Source organism: Schistocerca americana, chromosome 11 (genome assembly GCF_021461395.2).
Source record: "Schistocerca americana isolate TAMUIC-IGC-003095 chromosome 11, iqSchAmer2.1, whole genome shotgun sequence".
Classification (NCBI taxonomy): domain Eukaryota; kingdom Metazoa; phylum Arthropoda; class Insecta; order Orthoptera; family Acrididae; genus Schistocerca; species Schistocerca americana.
In genome coordinates, this window is record NC_060129.1 from 131,898,504 (window position 1) to 131,920,527 (window position 22,024).

At 41.8% G+C, this 22,024-nt stretch overlaps 1 protein-coding gene across 2 annotated transcripts in view; it reads right to left on the bottom strand.

Annotated features, from left to right (window-relative positions):
* LOC124553919 (ankyrin repeat, PH and SEC7 domain containing protein secG-like) overlaps positions 1–22,024 on the bottom strand; it is a 63,703-nt gene that overhangs the window by 35,975 nt on the left and 5,704 nt on the right. Inside the window, exons 2-3 of one of the 2 annotated variants that reach the window (XM_047127943.1) lie at positions 13,157–13,286; positions 12,986–13,033 (exon numbers count right to left, since the gene is read on the bottom strand). In XM_047127943.1, the coding sequence (XP_046983899.1) occupies positions 12,986–13,033; positions 13,157–13,244 (136 nt within the window). In that variant the 5' untranslated portion in view covers positions 13,245–13,286. The remainder of the gene's footprint in view (positions 1–12,985; positions 13,034–13,156; positions 13,287–22,024) is intronic. The other variant, XM_047127944.1, reaches the window with a different exon arrangement.

A 22,024-nucleotide genomic window follows, 5' to 3' on the forward strand; every position in this document is an offset into this window, starting at 1 on the left:
TCCCGCCTCATTAGTTACATGATGTACCCATGTAATCTTCACCATTCTCCTGTAGCACCGTTTTTGAAAGGTTTCTGTGGTCATCTTGTCTAAGCTGTTTATCGTCCATGTTTCACTTCCATACATGGCTACACTCTGTGCAAGTAGTTTCAGAAAGGACTTCCTGACACTTAAATCTGAATTCCATGTTAACAAATTTCTCTTCTTTAGAAACGCTTTCCTTGCCATAGCCAGTCTACGTTTTATATCCTCTCTACTTCGACCATCATCATTTATTTTGCTCCTAAAATAGCAAAACTCATTTACTACTTTATGTGTCACATTTCCTAATCTAATTCCCTCTGCGATCCTGATTTAATTCGAATACATACCATTACCCTCGTTTTCCTTTTGTTGATTAGACTTTTATGACACTGTCCATTCTTTTCAGTTGCTCTTCCAGGACCTTTGCTGTCTCTGGCAGAATTACACTGTCGTCGGTAAACCTCAAAGTTTTTATTTCTTCTCCATGGATTTTAATTCCTATGTACGGCATCATTCCTACGGAAGGCATCACCATTCAACCATACAGTACAACTGCACGCCCTCGGGAAAAATTATGGCTGTAATTTCCCCTTGCTTTCGGCCATTCGCAGTAACAGTACAGCAAGGCCGTTTTGGTTGGTGTTACAAGGCCAGATCAGTCAATCATCCAGACCCTTGCCCCTGCAACTACTGAAACTAACCTCCCCACCAACAGTAAGGTACATGGTTCATGGTTTGTAGAAGTACAGGAAGTACTTTATAACATAAAATGGCAAAGTAAATTTTGAGTTACTGAATAAACTAGGAAATAAATACAGAGATTGGTGACTCTTGTATAAACGGTAGTTACTGATGGTTGCTCTATGCATGTGGAGGCACATAGTCAGAAGCGAGGCCACCAAGAGTATGCACTATCAACTGTTATTTTTAACCTATAGACAGAGCAGTCACTTAAAAATGTGAGATAATGGTAGAGGTACAGTAGATGTAGAGGCAAAGGTAGAAAAATGGGCCTCTGCTGGTATTATGGGCCCCCTACACATTTGTAAGTACAGGCCACTAATTCTAGTGGAGAGCACATGAACTAGTTGCCAAACTTCACTGCAGAGTGTGCAGACGCGGTAGCTGTCATGGTTTTTGAGTTAGTTGTGCTGTGAATTTTTTCGCTGTCATCAAAAGTTTGAAAGGTTGGTGTTTATTTGAATAAAACTCAAATTTCTAACATGTTATTACTAAAACTAAGGTAAGGCACGTATTTGGCTTGTTGTTAGGATGCCGTTTTACATTAATTGACGTCGGTTGCGAACCAAACTAACCGTAGACAAAATCGTTTTTCCCAAGATGTCGAGGGTGGATATATGGGCCCCTTTTGCTGCCGGTATTATGAGCCCCATAAAATCAATCAGATTTTATGGGACCATTTACAAATATTGCTACTCTTTATGTTTCAGATGCCTCGAAGACATCTTCTACCATCAAAAAATCGAAACGGCAATCGTGGGACAAAGCAAATATGTCAAATGCTATTGTAGCTATTAAAGAGAAAAAAATAGGGTTTAAAAAAGCGGTTAAAGTGTACTCTGTCCCTCGTTGTACGCTCCAAAGGCTTTCACGAATCGATAAACCGGTCGAAGAAATAGTTAATATTAAACTGGGCCGTCCACCGGTTTTTACCACAGGGATTTGAGGACGAACTGGTTAAATATCTTCTCATTACGGAACCCAAATTCTACAGCCTTACCAGAAATGACGTCAGGCGCATGGCCTACCAGCTTTGCACAAGAAATAAAATCCCTCGTCCATTTGTAAAGGGCGAAGTTTCTGGTCGAACTTGGTTTGACCATTTTATGTCACGGCACAAAAATATGCTGTCTATTTTGAAGCCATCTGCAACTTCGATTCACGTGCTAATGGGTTTAAAAACAAGCTGTCGACAATTTCTTCAGTTTACTTGAAGCTGCGTTCAGTAACTACAAAGATCCTGCGGACAGAGTTTTTAATGTAGACGAGTCAAAAAATGTCTCTGAGCACTATGGGACTTAACTGCTGAGATCATCAGTCCCCTAGAGCTTAGAACTACTTAAACCTAACCAACCTAAGGACATCACACACACCCATGCCCGAGGCAGGATTCGAACCTGCGACCATAGCGGTCGCGCGGTTCCAGACTGTAGCGCCTAGAACCGCTCGAGCACTGCGGCCGGCAGACGAGTCAGGTCTTACTGTCGTTCAAAGAAAAATTTCTCGTGTCATCGGCCTGAGGGGAAAAAGCCAGGTTGGTGCATTATCTGCAGCTGAAAGAGGATCACTTGTAACGTGTAAAAAGATGCTTATGTGTGTGACTATTGTGAATAGACTAGACATAGGCTGTGAAAATCATCCCACCAGTAGACTGATTAACAATGTTCAGAGTGAACGTTTCTTTCATTATACACAAAAGTTAAATAAAATTATTTTTTCAAGTTTTTGTTTCTTTTTATTTCAAACTACCTTGGGGCCCATATTACCATCACAAATTCTTGACGCAACAAAATGCAGACTATCAGGAAAAGTAAAATTTTGTTTTAAATATTAAAAAGTTGAACCAAAACATGTCGTAACTATTTGCAGGACATACTAGAGAAATGTTTTATGTTAATTTCAGGTGATTGTACTAAAAATAAAAGGTGTTATATAAAAAAAACAAAGTGGGGGCCCATTTATCCACCTTTACCTCTAGTGATACTGGAGGAAAGAATAAATGGGCTGATGCCTCTGCTGTTTTACCTGAAAGTGAACAAGATCTCGACTCTTATTATATTGATAAAGTTATGACGAAAAAGTGTAACACGAAAAAAATTTTTCTAAATCAAAGGTGATGGATTGTGACAAATGACGACAAACGGGTGTCTGGGTATGTATATGCGATAATCAACTGCAACAAATTGACTCACTAACTTAGGAAAGAAGACTGCTAGAGGTAAAAGAAGCAAAGAAGAAATAACAAACAGAACTGTCCAAGAAAAAAGTCCCTTCAGGAAAAGAAAACGATATTAACCTCTAAAAGTAACAGGCCACAAATCAGGAAAAGTTTCCTGTACACATATATGAAGATTGTGGCCTTGTATGACAGTGAGACTTTGTAGACCGTGGAACGAAGTGAAATTTTTCGAGGGGAGGTGTTACAGGTGAACACTGAAAATAAAATTGATTGATAAAGTAGCAAATTACAAAAAAGAGGATACTGTTATAAAACAAAAAGATGACTGTATGTCTATTGACAGGTAAGGTGCTATTAAAAGCAGTAATAAACGGACACATCAATGTAAAAAGGGCCAGAGAAAGACTGCGACTGAAGTACGCAGCTAAAACTATAAAATGTATCGGCAGTGTCCACCCCCAGTAGCTGAGTGGTCGGCGCGACGGACTGTCAATCCTAAGGGCCTGGGTTTGATTCCCGGCTGGGTCGGAGATTTTCTCCGCTCAGGGACTGGGTGTTGTGTTGTCCTAATCATCATCTTTTCATCCCCATCGACGTGCAAGTCGCCGAAGTGGCGTCAAATCGAAAGACTTGCACCAGGCGAACGGTCTACCCGATGGGAGGCCCTCGTTACACATTTCATTATCTGCAGCAACTCCGAAAGCAAATGTGGAAGAAGCCAGAGAGACCCGAAATTTTGAGATTAGAATTGAGCGCCAATGAAGAAAAAGTCCCTACATTTACTATAGCAGAAACGAGTTAGCAAATACCATACTTTACCCCTTCGCAGTTTCCTTTACAACTCTCAAAATTTCTCAGCCATGTCATGTGAACATTGGTGATCTACGTGTCTCTAACAGTCACACGGTTGTTCATTGTATGCCACACTGCCTCCCTGCTTAATGCTTTTCTTCTTACTACATCATTGCCACCAGTGGTATTTTATCAGCACATGTAATTTACACCTTTGACAGCTGGAACTAAGTTTATGTGCACTGTTTCGCATCATAAACCAATTACACAACATGGCAGTCTTTGCTGCTCTGAGCCGGTCGCTGTGGCCGAGCGGTTCTAGGCGCTTCAGTCCGGAACCGCGCGCCTGCTACGGTCACAGGTTCTAATCCTGCCTCAGGAATGGATGTGCGTAATATTCTTAGGTTAGTTAGGTCTAAGTAGTTCTACGTCTAGCGGACTGATGAGCTCAGATATTAAGTCCCACAATGCTTAGAGCCATTTGAAGATTTTGTTACTGTTCTGCGTAGTCAACAATCACAACGGAAAATACACCAAAGCGCCAAAGAAACTGGTGTAGGCATGCGTATTCAAATACAGAGATATGAAAACAGGCAGGATATGGCGCTGCCTATATAAGGCAACAAGTGTCTGCCGCTGTTATTAGATCGGCTACTGCTGCTACAATGGCAGGTTGTCAAGATTTAAGTGAGTTTGAAATTATTGTTATAGTCGGTGCACGAACGATGGGACACAGCACCTCCGAGGCAGCGACGAGGTGTGGATTTTCCCGTGCAACCATTTCAAGAGTGTACCGTAAATGTCAGAAATCCGGTAGAACATCGAATCTCCGATATCGCCGAGGCCGGAAAGAGATCCTTCAAGAATGGGACCAACGAAGACTGAAGAGACTCGTTCAACGTGACAGAAGTGCAACCCTTCCGCAAACTGCTGCAGATTTGAATGCGAACCATTTAACGAAACATCACCGATATCTTCAGAGCCGAAGGCCCACTCGTAAGCCCTTGATGATTGAACGACACAAAGTTTTATGCCTCGCCTGGGCCTATTAACACCGATATTGGGCTGTTGATGAAACGTATTGCCTGGTCAGACGAGTCTCGTTTCAAATTGTATCTAGCGGACGGGCGTGTATGGGTATGCAGTCTATCTGTCAATGAATCCTGCATGTCAGCAGGGGCTGTTCAAGCTGGTAGAGGCTCTGTAACGGTGTGGGGCGTGTGCAGTTGGAGTGATGTGGAACCCCCGATGCCTCTAGATACGACTCCGACAGGTGACACGTACGTAGGATTCCTGTCCGAGAACCTGAATCCATTCGCTTCCAATGTGCATTCCTATGGACTTGGGGAATTCCATCAGGACAACGCAACACCCCAAACGTACAAAATAGCTACAGAGTGGTTAAAGGAACACTCTTCTGAGTTTAAACATTTCCTCTCGCCACCAAAGGCTCCAGACATGAACATCATTGTGCATATCCGTGCTGTTCAGAAGAAATCTCCATCCCCCCTCCCCCCACGTACTCTTACGGATCTATTGACAGCCCCGCAGGATTCATTGTCAGTTTTCTCCAGCACTACTTCAGACGTAGGTTTGCGTGCTCGCTGGGCCCCTACACGATATTAGGCAGGTGTCCCCATTTCTTTGGCTCTTCAGTGTATCAACAGATTTGTACTTACACCGCCATGAGCTAACGACCGCCTAATAGGAACTTCTGAGAAAAACTACTGCACAGTGTCAAAACTGCGCCGGCCTCTTATAATACTCTGTTAACGTTACTTAGTGTGTAAAGAAAGTATCTCTTCAAACTCCACAACAGTAAAATTAGGTTTAATATTAGTGTCTATGTTGATACAGATTTTTCAGACTAACACTGAGTGCCTAATTTCAGTTTGGTTTTCTGTTGAAAAACAGTACACCGACGTACCTAGTTAATGGTCGCATTATGGCAATTAACTACATGCATTCACACTTTTTTCTTGTCAGTGAAATAAAGAAGAGAGAAAGTATAATTAAACTGCAAATTACAGTGCTCTAATGCACTGTCAAAACAAACAAATTTCTGCCGACCCTCATCTCATTCCAAACAAATAAACTTATAAGTCCTGAGGATTTAGAATCAGGACTTCCTCATGGTTACTACAGAATTCTTACTGAAGAGAAAAGATACTGAACCACTTCCTCCTCCGCCACGAATTTTCGGGACCAGTCTGCTACTACGCAACAAGAAGAGCTGGAGTAAACTAAACGAAGTCACAATGGCTCTCGTTTTCTGCATGGTGATGACACTGCAACTCAGGTTCTCTCAGTGCGCTTCTAAAATAAAACAAATAAATTCGCCCCTGATGTAATTAGTCAGACAGTTAAATGGTAAATAGGCCGTAGATACGTGAAAAATTTGTTAAATAACGACCCGCAGCTGCTATGAATGTAGGGCATTCAAGTATGTCAACACAGAAAAGCGTAAAGGCTGTCTCCGACCAAGAATCTCGGGCAGGTCGTCCTGTTCCATGCCATAACGATTTGGTTCCTGGACAGATATGGATGGGGAATTATTTTCCTCTCAGTTCAAATCTGTCACGGGACTACAAATCCATTTATTCTAGAGAGAAAAAAGTGTAACACCCTTTCACGATTCTTTTCCCATTTTCCCACAGCCTCTTGTTCTGCTCCAGTGATGTGTGATCTATGCGGTCAGCAGAATCGAGAAATTGCTTGGGTGCGGTATTTTATATATGAACGTTTCACTGTTGTATGTAATTTTTGAATTTCTTCAGGATATCTGTATAATGCCTGGCCTAAATTCCTGAATGAAGACAGCCATGTTAGCTGTATAAATAAAACGTTTCTCTAGTTAGCAGTTTTCTGTCACCTTAATTAATGCTTAATATAATTACTTATACTTGTACAGGCACTGTAGTGTTTATCAGATATGTTTAGTTTATTCAAGTTTTTATGTCTCTTAATTACACTCACAAACGAAGTTATTTTGGCGTTTTGTGAAGTATATTGATTTAAATGTCTCTTTCTATATATATTAGTAGACATGCTTTGTGGTGCTTGGCCCTTAAATGTTCCTGTCTTCCTACGAGCTCAGAGATACGTGTTTCATAATATTGTCTCATAGTTGCCTTCGTTTCATATGTATCACTGGATAAGCACCCTCCAAAGCATTACGTTTCGTAGCCCCGTTACTTACTTATGGTTGAACTTTCGAGTTATGCTGAATATCAAGTATGCACTGTAGTCCCACTCAAACAATGAAGGTGTTTGTGTTCAAATTATGTTTATTGAAGTATTTGCGGAGACATAATATTTTTTGTTTTCCGTGTGGTGCGTGCATGAATATTTTCCTACCTGTGAACAGGCCACAAACAGCTATCCATGTGAGAAGCAAGGATCTGCGAAATTTGCCCCTGAGCTTCGTTGATGGCCACTGCAAATGTGACTTGCAATGGGAACAGTAAACGTTAGAATTTTATAAGGCATATCTGCCTGAATCATTGGGTTGTGGGGCAAGAGCAAATATTCTCCTGTAAATTTTCCATTTAGAACTGTAGCTTCAACGATATTGTTCGTCTGTTTCATAGGATGCCTGATGGCGTTACTAAAATGGTTATGGAGAACGATAGGGAGGGCGAATTCCAGTGTTTACCGATGCAATGGACTCCCAGCAAATCAAACGAAATCAAGAATTCAGTTGGCTCTTTGACAACCTGGTCTTGATGCATTACAGTATAAAAAGACTGATGCATTGCCACTTTTTATGATATTTCGTTTTGAGTGATGAAATTCTTGGCACTGAGATCGTTGATTTTGGCTGCTAATATGCCATGTCCACTGAATCACAGATGATTTTGGTAACTCTGCTTGGAAGTAAGGAAAACTTTGTGAGTCATTTCGTCTGTAATACACTGCGCGGATTTATCGATGGATGTGCAATCTAAGAGCTGCTCGTTTCCCCTCAGATCTTTTAATGAACGATGAATACCTTACAATGCATACTTGTATGCATTGCCACTTTTTATGATATTTCGTTTTGAGTGATGAAATTCTTGGCACTGAGATCGTTGATTTTGGCTGCTAATATGCCATGTCCACTGAATCACGGATGATTTTGGTAACTCTGCTTGGATGTAAGGAAAACTTTGTGAGTCATTTCGTCTGTAATACGCTGCGCGGATTTATCGATGGATGTGCAATCTAAGAGCTGCTCGTTTCCCCTCAGATCTTTTAATGAACGATGAATACCTTACAATGCATACTTGTGGACTGTACTATATTCGTTCCTTACAACAAGTTGAGGTGGATGGAGTACGTTACCTGTAACAGAATTCTTATTGATATTGTGTGGTGACGACCCAGGGACATATTCAGTGGCAAGTTCTACATTAAATGTGCTGTTTGGCCACCAACCCAAAAGAAATACAACACTTCCACATGATGCGATTTCGAATGTAAAATTTTTTGTGATGGTAAGTAGTGGGATGATGGGGTGCGTTGGACACCTTTCATATCAATCTGATATCTAAGTCAATGAAACTGATCTATTAATAACCTATATCGCCCATTCCCATCCCCAGATAACATCATTGGTTTTCCCCACCAGGCTCATGCATCCCCACCCACTCTCCTTGCCCATCTCCACCTGCCCTTTCTGTGAGAACTTCGAACGTTGGCGGGAAACTCAGAAAAATGGTAGGAATTTCATTGCCCTAAGGCTTTGCTGAAGCCACACCCCAACTCCTCCTCCATCAATTGGTGGGAGATTCAAATCTGGGTGGAATATTTTTCTCTCAACTCACGAGAACAGAATTGGTGAGACAAGATCAGTCTTTGGTGAGCTGCCATTATGGAAGCATCATGATGTGGTTGATCAATATGATCAATGTGAAGGACAGAGGGGCTTTCAATAGCTGTATTACATGTAGGCATTCGAGGTAGGACTGTAGCCACAGTTCACTACAAAGGGGAGAGAAGACTATGGTAATCTAAGGCTGTAGAAGGAAGGAGCAAAAGAATTCGCTTCAGCAGAATGTGGCAGCATAGTGGGGTGGAGCCAAGGTGGATGTTTCAAATGATAGAGCTCATTTGCATGAGCAGACTGTTGATATATTCCATGTGAAGCATGCAGTCATCCAAAATGGATGTGGCAGGTTCAGTCGTATCAGTGGAAGCGTATCTGTATGTGCAATACACAGGGTGGTCCATTGATAGTGACCGGCCAAATATCTCACGAAATAAGCGCCAAACGAAAAAACTACAAAGATCGAAACTTGTCTAGCTTGAAGGGGGAATCCAGATGACGCTATGGTTGGTCCGCTAGATGCCGCTGCCATAGTCAACCGGATATCAACTGCGTTTTTTTTAAAATAGGAACCCCCACTTTTTATTACATATTCGTGTAGTACGTAAAGAAATATGAATATTTTAGTTGGACTACTTTTTTCGCTTTGCGACAAATGGCGCTGAAATAGTCACCAACATATGGCTCACAATTTCACACGAACAGTTGGTAACAGGCAGGTTTTTTAAATTACAATACAGAAAGAAGGTATGTTTGAACATTTTATTTCGGTTGTTCCAATGCGATACATGTACCTTTATGATCTTATCATTTCTGAGAACGCATGCTATTACAGCGTGATTACCTGTAAATACCACACTAATCCAATAACTGCTCAAAATGATGTCCGTCAACCTCAGTGCATTTGGCAATACGTGTAACGACATTCCTCTCAACAGCGAGAGGTTCGCCTTCCGTAATGTTCACACATGCATTGACAATGCGCTGACGCATGTTGTCCAATGCGATACATGTTGTCGGTGGATCACGATAGCAAATATCCTTGAACTTTCACCGAGCGAGGTGGCGCAGTGGTTAGCACACTGGACTCGCATTCGGGAGGACGACGGTTCAATCCCGTCTCCGGCCATCTTGATTTAGGTTTTCCGTGATTTCCCTAAATCGCTTCAGGCAAATGCCGGGATGGTTCCTTTGAAAGGGCACGGCCGATTTCCTTCCCCATCCTTCCCTCACCCGAGCTTGCGCTCCGTCTCTAATGACCTCGTTATCGACGGGACGTTAAACACTAATATCCTCCTCCTCCTCCTTGAACTTTCCCCACAGAAAGAAATCCGAAGATTTCAGATCCGGTGAACGTGCAGGTTATGGTATGGTGCTTCGACGACCAATCCACCTGTCATAAAATATGCTACGCAATACCTCTTCAACCGCACGCGAGCTATGTACCAAACATCCACCATGTTGGAATTACATCGCCATTCTGTCACGCAGTGAAACATCTTGTAGTAACATCGGTAGAACATTACGTAGGAAATCAGTATACATTCCAGCATTTAGATTGCCATCGATAAAATGGAGGCCAATTATCCTTCCTCCCACAATGCCGCACCATACATTAACCCGCCAAGGTCACTGATGTTCCACTTTTCGCAGCCATCGTGGATTGTCCGTTGCCCAATAGTGCATATTATGCCGGTTTACGTTACCGCTGTTGGTGAATGACGCTTAGTCGCTAAATAGAACACGTGCAAAAATTTTGTCATCCTCCCGTAATTTCTCTCGTTCCCAGTGGCAGAACTGTACATGACGTTCAAAGTCGTCGCCATACAATTCCTGGTGCATAGAAATATGGTACGGGTGCAATTGATGTTTTAGCATTCTCAACACCAACGTTTTTTGAGATTCGCGATTCTCGCGCAATTTGTCTTCTACTGATGTGCGGATTAGCCGCGACAGCAGCTAAAACACCGACCTGGGAATCATCAGTTGTTGCAGGTTGTGGTTGACGTTCCACATGTGGCTGAACACTTCCTGTTTCCTTAAATAACGTAACTATCCGGCTAACTTGGATGATGTCGCCCAGGATACCGAGCAGCATACATAGCAAACACCAGTTGGCCATTTTGATGACAATAGCCATACATCAACACGATATCGACCTTTTCCGCAATTGGTAAACGGTCTATTTTAACACGGGTAATGTATCACGAAGCAAATATACCGTCTGCACTGGCGGAATGTTACGTGATACCACGTACTTATACGTTTGTGACTATTACAGCGCCATCTATCACAAAGCGAAAAAAGTGGTCCAACTAAAACATTCATATTTCTTTATGTACTACACGAATATGTAGTAAAAATGGGGGTTCCTATTTTAAAAAATGCAGTTGATATCCGTTTGACCTATGGCAGCGCCATCTAGGGGGCCAACCATAGCGCCATCTGGTTTCCCCGCTCAAGCTAGAGGAGTTTCGTTCTTTGTAGTTTTCTAGTTTAATGCTTATTTCGTGAAATATTTTGCCCAGTCACTATCAATGGACCACCCTGTATTACAATGATGAGCATCAACTGCTTATCCTTTTCTATCTAAGAGCTGCTGGTGTCTGAGCAGGAGGAGTTTAACAGCCATGTTTCAGGAAAGCATGCAGCCAAGTATTGCGCCCATAGCCTGCTACATGCAGAATGGAAAAGAGTTGTACTGGATGAATGCCTGAAGAAGAAGAGTAATACTGTCCAGCAGGTAAAGGCTGTGCTGCAGAATATTGCCGAGATGCATTCTGCAAGTCATGCAGAATGTTGCTGTTGTTACAACTGCTTGCCATTTTTGAAAATCACAGTCAGCAGTTTCCACCTCACTCAAGATGTCTGCCTTTGATCCAGAGGATCAAGCAACTGGTCGAATTCACAATTATGCCACAAATTGGGCTCGAAATTGGCAGTAGCCGATAGGAACCCACAGCAGATCATATCAGGGATATAAGCTGGGCCCAGCATCTCTGCAGCATCAGTTGCATTCACTCAGCCAGCATGAAGCACCAGCTGAGAACGTACAGCGCTGTCCAGCTGCAGCAGCAGCAGAACAGGAAGAAGCTGCGGAAGAGTAAGTGACATTTTCTTAATGTCCATGTTAGCTCTCATTGTGAGAACGACTCCAGTAACACGACCATAAATTTCGCGTAAAGATGATGAAGATAAAATGCGAGAAATTTGGTTCATGCGGAGGTCTTTACACGGTCGTTCTTCACTCGTTCTATTGGCAAGTGGTAGTGACTAGTAGTGGCATAAAGTAACCTCCGCCATTCACCGTAATGTGGTTTGCGGAGTAGGTATGTAGATATAGACGTATCCATTAAGTGGGGCAGGACGTCAAACGGGCTGACTTGGAGCAGGAGAGGCACCACAGGATATTTTAATTTCCACTGTCTATGCTTTTACAAATAAATTCATACAAGTTTGTCAGCATGACCTGGAAAGATTCAGGATTCGTGCTCATTCCAGTGGAAGTTCAAAAACATAACACTTTTTTTTTTGGCATTTCATATTTCATCAGTTCTTCACTTACTATTGGCTGCATTTGTTGCTATAGGTACACTTTCCTTCGTAAGTAGGAGAGATTCTTGATGAATTTTGGACAGCATACATACTATACTTCGAGGTAAACGAAACCCTTCAATTTACTTAATTTATGAAAAAATGAGTGAGCTGTTACGTTTTAAACTTCATGTTTAGAAAAAAAACCTCAAATTTTATAGTTAATTATCTCAGATTTTACCACAGTTTTTAATAGATTTGGAAACCTCTAGAGTTTCATGCACCTGTAAATATGGTTTGTATGCTGTGCAAAATTCATCGAAGAATCTCTCACTTATGAAGAAAAGTGTACCTATAGCAACAAATGCAGCCAATAGAAAGTGAAAAAATGATGAATCTTCGCATGCAAAAAAAAAAAAAAAAAAAAAAAAAAAAAAAAAAAAAAAAAAAAAAAAAAAAAAAATTTTATTATGTTTTGGAACTTCCACTGCTATGAATGTGAATCCTGAATCCTTCCTGGTCATGCTGACAAACTTTAATGAATGTATTTATAAAAGTACAGACAGTGGAAAATAAAATGTCCTGTGGTGCCTCTCCTGCTCCAAATAGGCCCGTTTCACGTCCTGCTCCAGTTAACTGAGCCTTGTTTTTTTTATGTTTGGCTCGCATCATGCACCAAATGTACGGCCTTGACGTTCTGCTCCAGTAAACCAGGATCCTGTACGACCCGTGTACATACTGGGAACGACTTATCCTCCCATCAGGCGAAACCAGTGATACCTAAATAGAACTCTCCTTCCCGGTACTTAGAGTGTCAGGAATTTTAAATGGAAGTACAGAGCCGTATTCGACCCCAAGTTAATATACCCTCTCTCGATGTATCTAGGATTAATGAAATAAAATATTACCTTGATTGTCATTTTCTGAACTGTAGACTGTGACTTCAGGATCGGATTCTGAAAAAGCAATTGATTCAAATCTCAATGGAAAAATAGAACATGTATTTCATTACGGATTATAAAATAGTTATTCATGATCATACCATACATATTTTAGTTAAAAAAATGTAAAAGTTGTACCTGTAATGGAATCTGTGTCACTGGAGCCAGCAGCTAAGACTACCGCCACAAAGAAGCAGATAAACCAGCTGCAGCTTCTGCACGACATAATGCTGGGATGCAGTAATTAGGCGAAGTAAAGAACTTCTTCCTAAAAATCATAAAATTTTCAGACACTTGTACAATGAAAGATTTTGTAAGTAAATATAATACAAAACTAATTTTGTTGCTCCAATCTATAATGTGTAAATTAATGTTCCAATCTATCGTGGATAGCATCATCTTGATATCACTTCGTTCTGTTGAATGTATATACTGGCTCATTCAGCTAAGTTAATTCCTTAAATTATTTCAAAAACCGCTAAGATATCGTAATTCTGTTTACATCTGATCAAGTACGAGAAAGTGCTGTCTATTTGATTTTAGAGGGATCAGTATCAACTTCGCTTTAACGAACGAAATTGTAGTGCATGAACACTAAGAGCTGATGTGTCGTGTAAAGCGAGAGAGGGGTGAGAGTGTGAGTGTGTGCCCCAGACGTCGGCTTTTACTGGCTAAACGAGCCTTACGGAGGCAAAGACGGGTCAGTGGGTACCTCCAACAGTGGTGACGGCGGAAACTACGGTCTTAGGAATATAACAGCGACTACTGAGTGCTGACTCGAATATGACTGTGGCAATCTCCTAAACACAGCATACGTTTCTCGTTTTTGGTATTAGGTGCATTGAGCTGCCACCTACAGCCAGGTACTCCATAGCGACCACAGTAGTCATTTATACATCGTGAGAGCGAAGAATTTGGCGCTCCGCAGAACTCACGGACTTCGAACGTGGTCAGGTGATTGGGTATCAGTTTTGCCATACGACTCTAAGCGAGATTTCCACACTCCTAAACATCTCTAGGTACACTGTTTCCCATGTGATAGTGAAGGGGAAACGTGAAGGGACATGTACAAGACAAAAGCGTACAGGCCGAAGTCGTCTATTGACTGTCAGAGACCACCGACTGTTGAAGAGGTCCGTAATGTGTAATAGGCAGACATCTATGTGGGCCATCACATTCCAAACAGCATCACGATCCACTGCAAGTACTATGGCAGTTAGGCGAGAGGTGGGAAAACTTGGATTTCACGGCCAATCGGCTGCTCGTAGGCCACACATCACGCCGGTAAATGCCAAACGACGCCTCTCTAGGTGTAAGGAGCGTGAACATTGGACCACTGGACAGTGGAAAAACGTTGTGTGAAGTGACGAATCACGATACACAATGTGGCGATCCGAAGACAGGGTGTGGGAATGGAGAGTGCCTGGTGAACCTCTGCCAGCCTATTTAGTGCCAACAGTAAGATTCCGAAGCGGTGGTGTTATAGTGTGATCGTATTTTTCATGTAGGGGACTTGCACCCCTTTGTTGTTTTGCGTGGCACTATCACAGCACTGACCTGTATTGATATTCTAAGCACTTTCTGGTTTGCAAGTGTTGAAGAGCAGTTTGGGGATGGCGACTGTCTCTTTCAGCATGATCGAGAACCTGTTCAAAATGCACGGCCTGTGGCGGAGTCGTTACACGACAATAACATCCCTGTAATGTACTGGTCTGCACAGACTCCTGACCTGAATCCCATAGCACACCTTTGGGGTGCTCTGGGACGCTACTTCGTGCCAGGCCTCACCGACCGACATCGACACCTCTCCTCAGTGCAGCACTCCGTGACGAATGGGCTGCCATTCCACAAGTAACCTTCATGCAACTGACTGAACGTGTTCCCGTGAGAGTGGAAGCTATACTCAAGGCTAAGGGTGGGCCAACACCATATTGAATTCCAGCATTATCGTTGGAGGGCTCTACGAACTAGTATCTGCTTTCCAGCCAGGTTTCGGGATACTTTTGATCACACATTGTATATACAAACAGGTTGTACATCAAGTCAAGGTACCACCCAGAGTGGCCGATCGGTTCTAGGCGCTACAGTCTGGAACCGCGCGACCGCTACGATCGCAGGTTCGAATTCTGCCTCGGGCATGGATGTGTGTGATGTCCTTAGGTTAGTTAGGGTTAAGTAGTATAAGTTCTAGGGAACTGATGACCTCAGAAGTTAAGTCCCATAGTGCTCAGAGCCATTTGCACCAGCCAATTCCAGGCACACTTTGAGTTATTTATTGTACAATAACCAAACATTTAACTAATATTATACATATGTCATCTTGAACAGATACTTTGAAAGTTTATTTTCATGTATAATTTGCCGATAGTTAGCGCTAGTCTCAAACATGACGAGTTCAGATGCGGAGCGAACATTTTGTGTGTTGGAGCTCGACAAAAACAAGTGTGCTACGTTTGTTCAGCGGATGTTTAGAACCAAGTACGGTAAGAAGTCACCAACAAAAAGGGCCATTTACCACTGGCACAACAAATTCGTTACGACGGGTTGCTTGTGCCCGGAAAAGCGAAGCGGACGTCCCAGTTTGCGTGAAGTGAATGTGTAGTGACATTCATAAAGAGTCCAAATAAATGGGTGCGTCGTGCATCCCGTGAACTCGAAACGGCTCCAATGATAGCGTGGAAAGTCCTGCGACAGAAGCTGTCTATGAACCAACTTAAGTTGGAATTACTGCAGAAGCTCAATGAAGACGACAAAGACAAGCGTTTTGAAATTTGTTCGCAGTTGCATCCGTGTCTAAGGGTGTGAAGTAGAGGACGAATGGTTTTTGGAAAATATGTGGCTACGAAGCACTATTGAAACTAGGCCTACGAAAATTGGTGTTTGGTGTCTCAAACAGAAATAAAGAAATGTGTCTTTGAGCATTTTGGAAATGTATCCCCTATAATGATGAAATAGTGGGGAGAATAATTTTTTGAAAATAAATCATTATTGAAGAACTACTAAAGTATTTTTGAAGTTACGTCTATGAAAATTGGTATTTGACTTCTTAGCTACAAATAAGTGTTTCAGTGTTTTAGGAAATACAGGGGATAAACAACTACATCTTCATCTACATGGTTACTCTGCAATTCACAATTAAGAGCCTAGCAGAGGATTCATCGAACCATTTTCATACTACTTCTCTACCATTCCACTCTCGAATGGCGTGTGGGACAAAGGAAAACCTAAATCTGTCCGTTCTCTTATTATATTTTGATGATCATTTCTCCCTACGTAGGTGGGTGTCAACAAAACATTTTCGCATTCGGAAGAGAAAGTTGGTGATTAAAATTTCGTAAATAGATCTCGCCGCAAAGAAAACCGCCTTTGATTCAGTGACTGCCACCCCAATTCGCGTATCATATCAGTGACGCTCTCACCCCTATTGCTCGATAACATGAAAAGAGCTGCCCTTCTTTGCATTTTCTCGATGTCCTCCATCAATCCTACCTGGTAAGGATCCTATACCGCCCAGCAATATTCCAGCAGAGCACGGACCAGTTTAATGTAGACTGTCGCTTTTGTGGGTTTGTCGCATCTTCTAAGTGTTCTGCCAACAAAGTGCAGTCTTTGTTTCGCCTTCCCCACAATATTATCTATGTGGTCTTTCCAATTTAAGTTGCTCGTAATTGTAATTTGTAGGTGTTAAGTCGAATTGAGAGCCCTTAGATTTGTGCGATTTATCGTATACAGAAAATTTATCGGATTTCTTTTAGTACCCGCGTAGATAACCTCGCACTTTTCTTTGTTCAGTGCCAATTGCTACTAATCATCTGTAGATCATTTTGTAATTGGGATTGATCGTCTGATGATTTTACTAGACGGTAAATTACAGCGTCACCTGCAAACAATCTAAGGGGCCTGCTCAGATTATCAGCTAGATCGTTTATGTAAATCAGGAACAGCAGAGGGTCTATGACACTAGCTTGCGGAACGCCAGATATGACTTCTGTTCTACTCGATGATTTGCGGTGTATCACTACGAAATGTGACCTCTCTGAGAGGAAATCACGAATCCAGTCACACAACTGAGTCGATACTCCATATGCACGCAATTTGATTAATAGTCGATTGTGAGGAACGCCTCCTGGAAATCTAGGAATATGGAATCGATCTGAGATCCCTTGTCGACAGCACTCATTACTTCATGGGAATAAAGAAAATGGTTCAAATGGCTCTAAGCACTATGGAACTTAACTCCTGAGGTCATCATTCCCCTAGATAACTTAGAACTACTTAAACCTAACTAATCTAAGGACATCACACACATCAATGCCCGAGGCAGGATTCGAACCTGCGACCGTAGCGGTCGAGCTGTTCCAGACTGAAGCGCCTACAACCGCTCGGCCACACGGCTGGCAGGGAATAAAGAACTAGCTGTTTTGCACAAGAACGATATATTCTGAATCCGCTTTGGTTATGTATCACTAAGTCATTTTCTTCAAGGTGATTCACAATGTTCGAGTACAGTATAGGCATGCTCCAAAATCCTACTGCAAATTGAGGTCAGTGATAAGGGTCATTAACTCAATGGGTTACTCCTGTTTCCTTTCTTGAGTATTGGTGTGACCTGTGCTACTTTCCAGTCTTCAGGAACAGACCTTTCGTCAAGTGAGCAGTTGTATGTGATTGCCAAGAAAGGCGGTATTGTGTCTGCATACTCTGAAAGGAACCTGATTGGTATACCAGCTGGACTGGAAGACTCGCCTTTCTTAGGCGATTTGAGTTGTTTCGCTACATCTAAGATATCTACTTTTATGTCACTCATACTAACAGCTGTTCTGGAATCTTAACTTCATCTTCATCCGTGAAGGAATTAAAGAAAACTGTATTTGGTAACTCCGCTTCGGTGGCCTCATCATTGGTGACATTTCTATCGCTATCGCACAGTGACGGTATTGGCTGCTTTCTGCCACTGTTGTACTTCACAGACGACCAGAATCCCTTTGGATTTTCTTTCATATTTTGAGACAATGTTTCATTGTGGAAACTATTAAAAGCATCTCGCATTGACGTTCCCACTAAATATCGAGTTTCCGTGAAACTTAGACAGTCTTGGGGATTTTACGTTCTTCTGAATTCGGCATGCTTTTTATGGTACATCTCCAACAGTGTTCTGACGTGTTATGTGTACCATGGTGGATCAGTCCCGTCTCTTATTCAATTATACTGTATGACTGTATCTATTGCTGTCGATACTATATCTTTGAATTTCTGCCATATCTGGTTTACGCTTACATAATTAGCTTGGAAGGAATGGAGACTCTCTTGGGAAGCCATCAAGCGAATTTTTATCTCCTGTTTTAAATAGATATATTTTGCGTTTATTTTTAGTGGTTTTTGGGTGATATGGTTTTGAGCCTCGCTACAATGATCTTGTGTCCATTAATCTCTGTATCCATCATGACGCTCTCTAATACATCTGAATTATTTGTGGTTAAGAGCTCAAGAGTGTTTCCGCAACCATTTAGAATTCGTGTGAGCTCATTGTTCAAAGTAATTCTCAGAGAAAGCGTTTAGTAGAATTTCGGAAGATATTTTCTGTCTGCCACCGGCTTTGAACATGTATTTTCACCAACAAATCGAGGGTAGATTGAAGTTTCCACTAATTATAACTCTATGAGTCGCGTACTTATTTGTAATGAGATTCAATTTTCTTTTAACCGTTCAGCTATTATATCATATGAGTTGGGGATCAGTAGAAGGAGCCAATTATTATTTTGGTACGTCTGTTGAGTATAACCTCTAACCATAGTAACTCGCAGGAACTATCTATTTCATCTTCACAACCAGATAAACAACTACCAACAGACACAAAAACACCACCACCTACTTTATTTAATCCATCCTTTCTGAACACGGTTTACGCCTCTGTAAAAATTTTGGCAGAATTTATCTCCGCCTTTAGCCAGCTTTCCGTTCCTATAACGATTACAACTTTAGTGCTTTCTATCAGCGCTTGAAGCTCTGGTACTACTCCAACAAAGATACAACAATTTACAACTACAATACCGACTGTTGCTTGGTCGATTCTCGTCGTTTCTTTGCGCTTTATCCTTTGAGACTGGAGCCCTTTTTGACCTTTCCCGAGACCGTCTAACCTAAAAAACTGCCCAGTGCACGCCACACAGGCCTGTTACCCGTGTAGCTGCTTCTTGTGTGTAGTGGACACCTGTTTAGCGGAAACCGAAACCCCACCACCCTACGGCGCAAGTTGAGGAATCTGCAGCCTAAACGGTCGTAGAACCATCTGGGCCTCTGATTCAGACCCTCCACTTGGCTCTGTACCAAAGGTCCACAATCAGTCCTGTCGACGATGCTGCAGATGGTGAGCTCAGCCTTCATCTCTCTAGCAAGACCGGCAGTCTTCACCAGCTCAGATAGCCGCTGGAAACCAGAGAGAATCTGTTCTGATCCACAGCGACACACGTCATTAGTGCCGATATGAGCCACCACCTGCAGTTGGCTGCACCCTGTACCCTTCATGCCATCCAGTAGGACCCTTTTCACATCTAGAATGACTCCACCCATACACACGGAGTGCACAGTGGCTTTCTTCCCATCCTTAGCTGCCATATCCCTAAGGGGATCCATCACCTGCCTAACATTGGAGCTCCCAATGACAAACAGTCCCACCCTCTGCGCTTGTCCGGACCTCTCAGGAAGACCAGCCACTGCTACAACAGGCGAGGCCACCCTTTCTGGCTCAGAAGTACTTTCAGCAGTGGGCAGTACCTCAAACCTGTTAGGGAGGCATAAGGGTACAGCCTTGCGGCCTACACCAACTTTTGCCTTCCGCCCAGAAATTCGCGACCCTGCTACAGTTCGCCAATCATCGTCAGGCGAGTGTCGACCGGCAGGGACTTCCGAATCCGAGGGAGCAGTGGCATCAGAGATCCCAGGGGATGCTACAGGTTCCAGAGGCGCCAAAGCTCTCACCTAGTGTGTCTCAATGTCACTGCGGCCCAGGGCAACAGCCTGGAGCCTGTCGACCATGGCCAACACAGCTTCCAGCTGTTTACGGACAGTGGCCAATTCTCACTGAATCCGTACACAACAGGCGCAATCTCTGTCAATCCCAAACAATTTTCTCCTCTCTTTTACCTCACAAGCCGTTCAGAACAAACAGATGACTGACGACTACGCGAGTTTACACTATACAGGTACTAAAACGCTATGCTAGAATGATATTTCACTATAAAAATACAGCAACCAGCCACTTTCCTGCATTTTTATAGTGAAATGTCATTATCCACGGCCACAGAGCTCAACAGTCCAAATAAAAGGACAAATTGCTATGCTAGAACTCTCAAATACTATAATAAGCTTGCAATTTGTAAATTAAACTATGCAACTACCCAAAAATAAATTAAGAAACTATGATAGAAATAAGTGAGCTAAGAGTATACGACTTGCTGCTGGCTGCTGCTCATCCAACAGCGGCAGGGTGTGTTTCACAATTAATTTCTGCAAGATAAATATACGAAAACATGAATTTAGATACTCAGCTGTAAACAAACCAACCTCTTTATTGTTCTAGGAACTAACCCATAGGGGGCTACAGAGAGGATGGAAGTTTTTATGGAAATATTTCACAATGCAGTCATTTTGGAAGCTAAATCTATGAAAAGTTGTATCTGACTTCTCAGTCAGAAGTCACAAAAATTCGTGTTTCACTCTTTTTGGAAATTAACCTACAAGGGTGTGAAATAGGACCAGACTGAGTCACTGACCCATCATTGCCGAGCCCAAACCACTAAGGATAGAAAGTTTAAATTTGGGGAGCGTATAGATCTCATATTGTAGGAAGTGGTTGTTCGAAATTAGACTCAAAAGGGGGTGAAACAGTGGACGAAAATATTACAGTTAATAAGAATTTGGACCTCTGGTGTTTCAATGCCGCAGTTCAGACTCAAGTGACTGCTGTTTTTACCACAGCAAATGGTGAGCCACTGTTCGGAAGAAATACTGTGTGTATTGTAAAAAGAAAAACAATCTCATTTCTAGATGCCTCACTGGATCCATTAGTACATCCATTATTATTTCGTAATGGGGGCACTGAATGGTATACTAATTAGTTCCATAATACCCCAAATACGTCCACTGTGAGACAGCCTCGAAATAAAGTTACTATGTTGTCTTTCACATCACTCACAAGAACTACTTTAATAGTGAATTGTTGATATGTATGTATATATTGAAGGTAAGAGAATCCATTTCATGAGGCAAAATTTATAATAAGTTATGTAATCACATATAACTAATTCCGAATGACAATAAATAGTGGTAGAAGAGTTATTTTGCCTTTTTTATTTAATGGTTCTCCAAAAAATACCGATCACAACTATTTTGGTGCAATGTTCAAAATTTCGGTAAACTTTCATTATTTGCTAAAATGACTTTCCTTCCTAAATGGTCAGAAATTATTTATATCATTGATCGACATGAATCTGCTAATTTCTTTAAAAAAGTTGTGCAATTATTTAAGGCTAAATTAAAAATTAATTGATGCAATACTAATGAAACATATTTTCTGCAAAGTTCAGACCATCATTTACACAAGCGAATTAAAAATAGATGGTTGTCACATGCCTGTATTTTAATCACTTTATGTGAAATTGATAAAATAGTAGACTGGCGATATATGCAAGTTATACTTGCAGAAATTCCAGATATTCAAACACACTGTAAACTATTTAAACATATTGCAAAACATATGGTGCATGGACCATATGGTGCACATAATAAAGGTTCTATTTGTATGAGAGGTGGCAAATGCACAAAAAAATTTCCTAAATATTTCTGTGATATCACTTGACAATCAGTTAATGGATATCCACTGCACAGATGGTGTGATAATGGTGTTAGCGTTAATTTTCGAGGGTAATCTCTTGACAATCGTGACATTGTATCATTTAATCCATGTTCACTAGCCAAATTCGATTGCAATGTGAATTCTGAAGTTTG